The sequence below is a fragment of the Mastomys coucha genome, unplaced genomic scaffold, assembly GCF_008632895.1.
Source record: "Mastomys coucha isolate ucsf_1 unplaced genomic scaffold, UCSF_Mcou_1 pScaffold5, whole genome shotgun sequence".
Classification (NCBI taxonomy): Eukaryota; Metazoa; Chordata; class Mammalia; order Rodentia; family Muridae; genus Mastomys; species Mastomys coucha.
In genome coordinates, this window is record NW_022196911.1 from 106,480,414 (window position 1) to 106,491,244 (window position 10,831).

Consider the following 10,831-nt stretch of genomic DNA (forward strand, 5'->3'; position numbering starts at 1 on the left):
TTTTTAACTCTTATAAAGGACACTATTTACTTTCGGTTAGCTTACAGGTTCTGAGGTTCAGTCCATTACCATCATGGAAGGAGCACAGCACTGTCCAGGCAGACATGGCTTTGGAGAGGCTGAGAGTTCTACATCTTATTCCAAAGGCAAACAGAAGACTGGCTCTCACATGGCTAGGAGGAAGGTCTCAAAAGCCTACCCAACAGTGACACACTTCCTCCAACAAGGGTACACCCCTGGGCCAAACATATACAAACCACCACAAATAGAAACATAATTTAAAGTATATCCAAGCAGTTCAATTTGTATAAACCTCCCTCTCCCCTTTTCCTTGGTTAGGCTTTCTAGACATTTCAAATCCCAGAGCCACGCTGCAACAAATCTCGCCCATTTCTAAACATGTTACACCTGCTTTAGGAAACTTTAAAGCTATCCAGTTTCTAAGTGTGTGCTTAAACCATAGTAAATACAAAGCAATGAAAACATACTTCCCTGAGCTTTAAACTGATGTGTAAAGAACATGATTTACGATAAAGTCTGAGTCCTTCATATCATGTAAAGGCTGCCACTAAGGTGACCTGCTTATTTCTCCTGATATACAGACAGAAAAACAGAACAGTAAACATGGGTGTGTGTGTGTGTGTGTGTGTGTGTGGTGTGTATAAAAATCAAGTTTATATGTGGTTTTTTTTTATAAGATTAAATATTCGGGCAAACATGTTAAGATTCTTAAGAGAGAGTGAAAATACTGCAGTATTCTAGGAATTCAGTGAGGAAGATAGAGAAGGAAAGAGATGGGAGTTTTGGCTGCACAGACGGCAATGGTGTTTAGGCAACGCACACCTGGACAATGGTGAAGTATCCCCATGGTTAACAGAGCTTCGGTTTATAATGTAGACATTTTGCTATAGTTAACATTGGTACAGATTATGAGGAGCCAGGAAACTAGAAAAAGTGTTTACTAAGCAATTATCCGTTGTCAGAGATAAGGCTTGAGACCGATTGTCTCTCTCGCGCCGCTGGTGTAACACTATTAAAGCGCACATCCTGGGCTAGAAAGATGTCTCAGTGGTTAGCAGCACTGAGGCTCTTCTAGGGGACCAGAATTTCATTCCCAGTAGCAAAGCCTGGCAGTTCACAACGGCCTGAAACTCCATCTCCAGGGGACCCAGTGTCTTCCTCTGACCCCCTCATACACTGTCATGCTTGGCAGGAAGAGACGAGTAAAGAGAGAATGGATCTTTTAAAAGTTACCTATTTAGCATTTTTTCAAAGGTTCTTTACCTTAAGTGATATCCAAGACCCCATTTTCTCTTCAGAAAGACAGAAGACCCTGTGCACTTGAGAATCCCCTTGGAGATGAGCACTTTCCTATCTGAGAAAACAAAGCAAATATCAAAGAACATCACAGTGTTTCTTTTCTCTTTAGCAAAGAAAAGCAAGAAAGAAAGTCTCAGAATTCCAAAGCCGTGCTCCATGAGGCATGACCGTGCCTCCTGGATATTTCAAAGCTTTAAGCACATCTTAAAACTTTTGTAATTGGAGCTCCCAATGCTAATCTTTATAAGTTTCCTCCCACACTTCCTGAAAGGGAAGTAGGCATTCCTTCATGTTATGTAGGATTATATTCTTTGGATGCTAAGGAACAGGCAGCTAGTTTTCATGTAAACATCTATCAAAGATTTGGGGGTTTAAGTAAACATATAAATGATCTGAAAACAGCCACCCCAAGTTTTCTCTACTGGTCACAACGCAACAAATGTACAGCCAGTGTGGAACTCCAGGAGAGGAGTAGATTCTAATCTCCTCCAGAACTCTTTGGAGTTGAGATAATGAGACCAGGGGGCTTTTACCCTAGGAACAAAGGTCACAGATAAATTCCCCGAAGTTTTCATCAGGACACTGAAGTAAAGTTATCAGTTACCAGCAAGGATGTCCGCCTCATCCGTGAACTGAGTACTGAAGAGGATCACGTGGTCTGCCCTGCGCTCCTTCAGGAAACCCCATATTCGATGCCTCGAAAGGGGATCGAGTCCTACAGTGGGTTCATCTAAGAGCAAAATCTATAAAGGACAAAGATTTTCAATATATGACCCCTTCACGTAAAACTACTTCCACATAATAGCGCAGGAAACAATAACCAGAAATTACTGTAGTATATCTTTGTAGACGTAAGCATAGCCAGTTCTGGCCTGATACATTATGATCGCTAAAAACCCTGCATGACTCTTACTGAGACTCTTAAAACCTCTGTCCTTCCTGGACCTAAATCTTACTCACTCGAGGATCTCCTAGAGTGGCAATCCCAAAGGTGAGCTTTCTCTTCTGTCCTTCACTTAAATGTTCGGCAAGATCGTCCTGAATATTCTGCATGTCCAATTCCAATATGATTTGCTGTACCTGTACAATAAATATACAAAGCCCAAAACACAAAATGATCCATATTTTTATAAAATTAAATTACCCATTGAAGAAGATATTTTTTATAGGATTTCTTTGCCTAAAGATCATTCATAAGGAGGTGGACAAGTGGCTGAGAGGATTCTGTGGTCATGATCGAACATGGCTGATGACTGGGAGCTGAGATAAGGTAAGCACACGGTCTACCTCTTGCTTTACATTCTGTGGAAGAATCCCTTTTATTTTAGCAAAGAGAGTGAGGTTTTCCTTCACAGTGAGTGCATCAAATTGAACATTATGTTGAGGACAAACACCAATCATCTTTCTGATTTCCTTCAAGTCTTGCATTTCAGAGAGATTTTTATTGTAGACTGTGACTGACCCTAAAAGGGAGAAATTAAAATATTTCAAAGTTAGCAAGGTACGTTTCATTTCATTGATATTTGGAGATCTCATTCAACAAAATTGTGACATACAATCATAAATATTTAAACTTACAACTTTACTAACAAGTACTATTCTTAGTGTAAGGACTGGGTTGCACGTTTTCTCTGAGTTAACACACAATGGGGTACAAATGATTCCTATGAAATCTGGGAAGTGGGAAGTCCATTCAAAATCCTACAGTTCTAGGAAACAGCTTTAGATAATCATTGAGCCATAGAGTTGTCAATGGCAGGCATATATACCCAGCCTCATTCTCTTATCAAATACCTTGTCCGTGAGGGATTGCTTTCCGCTTACCTGCAGTTGGAACGTATAATCCACTGAGGATGTTTAGTAAGGAGGATTTGCCTGCTCCACTGTGGCCCAGAATGGCTGTGATCTGACCCTCATAGATGTCAAAGGACAAGCCTGTTTTAATATAAGAAGCCAACATTGTCAATAACAGTGTACTAGACAGGACTAGTCCTACACGAACAACGAGACAACTGAATTTCATGATGAATTTAACATTGCTTTACATAACACTTGAAGAACACGGTAACTTAAATAATGCTACTGACAAACGGACATCAGTAAAACACACACAACAATATGGTATTAGTTTGGGATCTACAGACTAGCAGAAATCTGAAATGGAGCAAAGTATTTTTAAAATAAAGATTTAACAAATTACCCTTCAAATTAAAGGCAAATCACTTAAAAATAAGTTTGTGCTAGGTGTGGTGGAACATGCCTTTAATCCCAGTGTTTAGGAAGTAGAGAAGATAGAGGGATCTCTATGAGTTTGAGACCAACCTAGTCTACACAGAGATCCCAAGACATCCAGGGCTACATAGAGACACATTTTCTCAAACAAACAAAACAAAAAAACCACAATGTTACACAACTGAAAATGTATATTGACAACTTTTATATTTCTGTTTTGGTTTTGTTTTGTTTTAAAACAACATGTAGCTGTGTAGCCCTAGCTGACCTGGCCTGGAATATTTGTAGTTTTTAAATAAAAAATATATAGCATGGGCCAGTGAGATGGATCAGTGGGTAGGGACTCTGGCTGAGGAAGCTTGGTGACCTGAGTTTTATCACCAGAACTCATGCAAAAGTGGAAGAGAGAACCAGCTCCAGGGAGTTATCCCCTCACCACCAGAGAAAGGCTGTGGTTCATTCACCCCCTCCACAAACATGTTATGCACATGCGTGAACACACACTAATTAATTAGTTACAAGACAAGTTAAATACAATAAAATAATGATGCATAGCATTTTCAAGAGCAAGAGCGAAGTGGCCTTGGCTACCCTGGCACTGATCCTTATCACAACAACAATTAAATATAAAAGTTGGTTTCCTCATCAACAAAGTGTAAGAGAAAATATTAAGACTTTCCTAAAATTAAACATGAAAAATTTCACATAAAGCTCTTAGCATTGTTCCCAATACACACTAAGGACTGTAGAATTAAACGTCTGTCAGTGTTGTCATTTTATTGTGTTTAGCTTATAAGTATGGGGTTTAATGACTTTGGAGGTAAGTGATTTAAAATATGAATCAGGACTCCTTAAAATATGAATCTTTTCAGTGATTCTGCTCCGATAAACCCATCTTCAGGAGACAGTGATCTTTATAGAGGCAAAGACTCACTTTAGTATTTTGAAGGCAGTCAAGATGTACAAATGAACTAAATGTCATCCATCACTGGGGTGGTTTCATTCCACCTGTTACTCATACAATGCAGTATTAGTTAGCCATGAAGAATATAAAAGCAAATTCTCAGAGGTGATCCAGATGAGCCACAAGAACTGCCTGAAAGAAGCTTTAGAAAGCGCACTCCCTCCTGCCCTGGCCTTCCAAAGAATAATTCCACATAGAAAATCTCTAATTGGAACATTTGTAGAGTGTGTGTGTGTTTGTGTGTGTGTGTGTGTGTGTGTGTGTGTGTGTGTGTGTGTGCTTTGCAATGCAACACTTTAATTTTTTTTTTTTTAAGTACCACTACTTCTGAAAGTAGAAGAAAAATTTGGGGGCTGGCGAGATGGCTCAGCAGGCAAGAGCACTGACTGCTCTTCCAAAGGTCCTGAGTTCAAATCCCAGCAACCACATGGTGGTTCACAACCACCCAGAATGAGATCGGACGCCCTCTTCTGGTGCGTCTGAAGACAGCTACAGTGACTTATGCTGGAGCAAGCGGAGCCAGAGTGAGCAAGGCCGGCAGAGGTCCTGAGTTGAATTCCCAGCAGCACATACATGATAGGTCACGGTCATCTGTACAGTTAGAGTGTACTTATACACATAAAATAAAATAAATATTTTTTTTTAAAAAAAGAAAAATTTGAAGATATTTAAAGGTGGAAAGCGTGTGACTCCAAGGTAGTTCATAATGTGCTCTGGATTTTTAAATTAAATTTAAAGATACCTCAATATATCCTAAGCCAAACTTAAAGAAGAGAATGGAAGATCTGGGTGGTATTTAATGAGAAGAATTTGAAGAATAAAGTTGTTCACATATACACTGAATCCTCAAAGTCTCAGTCTCCCAGGAATGAATGCTATTGAGCTAAGAGGTGTCAGGCTGTTCCAAGACAAACACAGTGTAATCAGAATGGACAGGGAACTCTCAATAGTAGGGTTTATGATCCATCACTTTTAGCTCTTTAATACTCAGACTTTTATAAAAACTGGCCTCTTATTTTATCACTTCATATTTTTATCTTAGACAGGGTCTCACTATGTGGCCCTGGACAGCCCAGAACTCCCAATGAAGTCCAAGCTGGCCTTAAATTCACAGAGATCCTTTGGTCCTCCGCCTCCCAAATGCTAGGAATAAAGGTACATGCTAAACAAAGGGCATGCCATTGAGACAAAGCAGTAGCCTACAAAACGGGAAAAGATTTTTATTAACTCTACATCCAATGGAGCACTGATATCTAAGATATACCATGATCAGATGGGGAGGGAGAGGGGAGATACTGCGGATGGAAGGAAAGCCGGGGAAGACAGCTAGAATCGAGGGGCTTCTGAGGGGTGACGCAGAAACCTAATGCAGTGGAAACTTCCTGAAATATATGCATGCAATCCTAATGAAATCTCCAAGCACTGGAGGAGGTGGAGTCCCAACCGGCCCTCTCTTGTTACCAAACAGAGCTTCCAGTGCTGGGACTGGATCACATCCAACTGAGTGGATGAACTAATGGGTCCCATGGAAATCTCCAAACAGGCTGTTGGCAAGACTCTGAGATGCTCTCTACAAACTGACAGCAGGGCCCCATCACTGAAGACAGCCACTCATTAAGCATGGAGAGGCTGAGCTGGTATCTATGTAGAACTTTCACCACCCCCCCCCCCAATGTTCTAACGTCTTTGACAAGGGAAATGTACTCCGCAGGCTACCGAAAGAGAGACAGAAACACAATCCCCTCCCTGCAAACTGTGCTAGGGTAATGGTGGCACAAAACCTGTGGGAGAAACCAACCAATCTCTGATCTGATCTAAGACCCATCCCACAACATGGAACTCCTACTCAGCAGCCTCTCCATCAGGAACCAAGAACTAGAGACTAGGCTGCCCAGAGACCTAGAGGAAAACCCAATAAGACTGGTCTTAAAAAAAAAGAAAACTTAACAATGAAAATGATATTTTACTATATCACAGATCTGTGCCTTGTTCAGCCATCATCAGAAAAGCTCTTTCCCACAGCAGATGGGGACAACTATAGAGACCCACAGCCATTATGGAGAGAGAGAGAGAGAGAGGGGCCTTGGAACATACAGCTCTAAGTAGGATGTCTCCATTAAATCCTTCCCTCAGAGATCAGGGAACCCCTCAGAATAGAGAAGGTGGAAACAATGTAAGAGTCAGAAGGGATCAAAGACACCAGGACAACAAGCTCCTCTAAATTGGCCTCACTAAGACCATATGAATGGAAGCAGCAAACAGACCTAACATGGGTCAGGCCCTCTGCATGTATGTGTATACATATATATATGAAAGATATATATGAAAGATATAGATATATATCTATATATATATATATAGATATATATCTATATCTTTCAGTTTAGTGTTTTTATGGGTCTCCTGAGTGTAGGAATGAGTGAGTCCCTGACTCTTGTGACTTTTCTTGGGGCTTTTTTTCCTTCTGTTGGTTTGACCTGTCCAAATTCAGTGTGATGATTTTTGTTTTATATATTTTATATTTTATTTTGTCCTGTGTTATCTCTTAGATGTTTGTTCTTTTCTAATGAAAGATAGAAAGAGAATGGATCTAGCTGGGCGGTGGTGGCACACGCCTTTAATCCCAGCACTTGGGAAGCAGAGGCAGGTGGATTTCTGAGTTCGAGGCCAGCCTGGTCTACAGAGTGAGTTCCAGGACAGCCAGGGCTACACAGAGAAACCCTGTCTCGAAAAAACAAAAAACAAAAAAACCAAAAAAAAAAAAAAGAAAGAGAGAGAGAGAGAGAGAATTGATCCAAATGGGAGAGGAAATGGGGAGGAACTGAGAGGAATAGGAGGAAGGGAAACTATAGTCAGGATATATTGTATGAATCTGTTTTTCATAAAATGAGGGGAAGAAAAAGACGTGTGTGTCACCACACCCAGGTTAGATATCACTTTTAATAAAAGCAGCTGGACCTCTGAAATGTAGCTGTTAATTGATGCTTGCTCGGTATTTGTAATATAAAAATATAACTGTTAGGATATTTAGTGTTATAATATGTCTAATCATACAAAATTAAAAATCAGTTTGTCATAGAATATTGATTTGTTAACTTAACTCACTGTCAAAGGTTTCATTAATCTTGTTTTGGTTAATGTTTCAGCTTATTACTGTATCAGTAAATATGAACGGTATAAATTCTATGATTATCTAAAAGTTTTATCAGATTCTCGCATTCTTTCCTGACACTACAAATATAAAAATATGTTTATGATAGATAGCCATAGTAAAAAGCAAAACAAGGCTATATTTTTCATAGTTTGATCATATTTTTTTGTAAATCAGTAAATCTATGAAATATCTGGAAGGATTTTACAGTGAATTCTTAATTATTATTGGTGTCCACATGATACACTTAGGTCCCTTGTATTCTGCTTCTCTCTTTTGCTTTTGTTTTCTTGTTTTTTTGTTTTGTTTTGTTTTGTTTTGTTTTGTTTGTTTGTTTGTTTTTTGTCCCTCAATATATTTGCATTTTCTTGCTGAATGTTTCCCAGGCTTGGGTATTCATAATTAAGTCAAATAAATAGAATGAAATATTTTTCTTTACCTTTCAAAGCCTCCACTTTCCCAGACTTTCCTTTATATTCCTTTTTAATATTTCTTATTCTGAAACAATAAAGAGGTGCTTTATTAGCTAATACTCACAAGTTAAAAACACAGACAGATATAATGGTAGATGTAAACAACATTTTATAGTAAATAACATGATATAACCTGGCTGCTCAGAGACACAAGTAATTCTTTTCAATTAATCATTTCCTCTGAGCTAGAAAATGAATGAGATTCTCTAGACTTGGGTCACTTTGACTCTGGCATTGGCTTTAGCCTCCCATGTATACTTACATGGCAAGTACAGCAGTGTGATTACTGGGTAAGTAAGAAGAAACAAAAGAGATTAGCTCTTCTCAGAAATTTTATCTTACCCTTTGTCTAAGGCAGGGGTGGTCATAGTATAATACCCATTGGCCTTATGTAGCCGGCCTTTAATACTTTATTTTAATAAAGAAACTCCCCATGCAGGAACTAATGTTTTCTAATTTCAGAGCTGAACAATCATTTGCATTTGGGGAGGGCATTCTGTTGTTTTTCTGGAAATATTTGAACTTCTGTCCCTACTGTCACGTGACATTCTCTTTGTGTGCCTTCTAGACATCCAATTTCTCTGTCTTAAAAGGATGTTTGGCATGGAGCCACATGCCTGCAATCACCAAGACTTGGGTGGTGGAGGAAAGAGGAACATTAGGTCAAGGTCCTCTTTGACTATTAAATGTCAGAGGGTCAATCTGAGCTGCACGGAGACCCTGTCTCAGAAAAAAACAAAGCAAAACAACAACAAAAATTCAATGTAGACAAAAAATAGAAGCAGGTAATCACACAAAGACCAGGGTAGAACATACAGATCCGTGGTTCTCAGCCTTCCTAATGCTGCAACTCTTTAACACAATTCCTCCTGTTGTGGTGACCCCCAACCATAACGTTATTTGCACTGCTATCGTGTAACTGTAATTTTCCTACTATTATGAATTGTAATATGAACAACTCTGTTTCCAACTGAACGGTCGAGATGCACAGATTGAGAACCCGCGATACACACAGCATCCTAGGGAATTTCCCTTTTGAGAAGCATTTAAGGGAAACAACTGGTTATTATGGGGGTCTGTGAATGGTTCAGATTGATGCCGATAAAGACAGATGCCTTCGACACTTGCCCCAAACTCACAGACAGCTGGCAGTTAACAATTTTTTAGCCTTTACTCAATATTAGCACAGCTACGAATGTGTTTACCTGATGGCTTCTTTCCCTTGGTATTCTGGTTCTACCGGCTCAAAATACTCATCCGAAGGAAGCTCAGGGTCTCTGTCTCTCTCAGTGACCTTGCTTCTATTTGCTGTTTTTCGAAAACAAGATGTTGAATTCAAGAAAAACAGTGGAGCATATCGGTGCTCGGCCCCATCTAATTAGTAAAAGCAATAAAGTATCTGATGAATATAACAAATAAAAAAACATTGCTAGGAAAAGATGGAATATTTTGAACTTTCAAACAAGATACAATTTTTCCTTCGAGTTTCCTATTATTCCAAAGAAAATTAATAATGAAAATCTAAAGTAACATGGCAAAAATTAATGTAATAGAACTTTCAGCAAAATATAAATTGAATAATTGAAATATGTAATCTGAAAGATATCTATGAGGATAGGTGAAATCAAGTATTTTTTTAGAAACACAATAATTAATATTGCACATAAAATAATTATAGACATTCTTAGAAACTCAAATAGGTTGACCATGCCAATATAATTAAATATAATACTGAAGTCTATAAGTTCATATAGAGTTAAATAAGTGAAAAATAACACATAGAGAAATTTTATTTTTTTCAAGATGAATATGACAATATTGTAAAGTTTTTATTGAGACAAAAGAAATTAAATATCTGGGCAGTAGTGGCGCATGCCTTTAATCCCAGCACTTGGGAGACAGAGGCAGGCAGATTTCTGAGTTCAAGTCCAGCCTGGTCTACAGAGTGAGTTCCAGGACAGCCAGGGCTACATAGAGAAACCCTGTCTCAAAAACAAAAACAAAAAAAACAAAAAACAAAAAACAAAAAAGAAATTAAAAATTATTTGATATTAAGGGTCTTTATATATAAGCCAGAAATAATGGGCCATAGGTGTGCAAATATATATAAGACAACAGTAACCTTTATCAAAGTGAGGGGACTATCAAAGCTTAAAAGCATGAGTGAAACCAAGCATAGAGATGAACATTCTGATTCTAGTACACGTGGAGGAACTTTGGACTTAATGTGGATTTTTTGGTTAATGGCAAGACAAAGAAAATTAACTGTATATATAATTGTAATTATTAACAAGATAGAAAAATGTTGAGAATAATGACTAATAAATCTTTATTAAAAAATGTTTCTACAGTGTAGTGTCCCAGTAATAAGCCATAACTGGAACTAATTTTGCTTATTCTTGAAGTTTTCTTCTGAAATTCTTTTTAAAAAGGATTTACTTATTTTATGAGTACATTGTCGCTGTCTTCAGACACACCAGAAGAGGGCATCAGATCCCATTACAGATGGTTGTGAGCTCCCATGTGGTTGGGAGACTTGAACTCAGGACCTCAGAAAGAGCAGCCTCCTGAAACGCTCTTTAATTTTTGACAGTTTCTTCCTTGCATATTACTGACTGTCATCAGATTCCTCTCCTCTAAGACTGTCTTCTGCCTGCCTCCCTGCTGCCCGCCTCCCTCCTGCCCGCCTCC

At 38.7% G+C, this 10,831-nt stretch overlaps 1 protein-coding gene across 1 annotated transcript in view; it reads right to left on the reverse strand.

The window, feature by feature from the left end:
* The window catches only part of LOC116078758 (ATP-binding cassette sub-family A member 6-like), a 74,045-nt gene that overhangs the window by 43,655 nt on the left and 19,559 nt on the right, over window positions 1-10,831 (reverse strand). The window contains exons 10-16 of the mRNA XM_031354084.1: window positions 9,346-9,514; window positions 8,107-8,165; window positions 3,145-3,255; window positions 2,608-2,783; window positions 2,281-2,400; window positions 1,925-2,063; window positions 1,285-1,375 (exon numbers count right to left, since the gene is read on the reverse strand). Of these exons, the coding sequence (XP_031209944.1) occupies window positions 1,285-1,375; window positions 1,925-2,063; window positions 2,281-2,400; window positions 2,608-2,783; window positions 3,145-3,255; window positions 8,107-8,165; window positions 9,346-9,514 (865 nt within the window). The remainder of the gene's footprint in view (window positions 1-1,284; window positions 1,376-1,924; window positions 2,064-2,280; window positions 2,401-2,607; window positions 2,784-3,144; window positions 3,256-8,106; window positions 8,166-9,345; window positions 9,515-10,831) is intronic.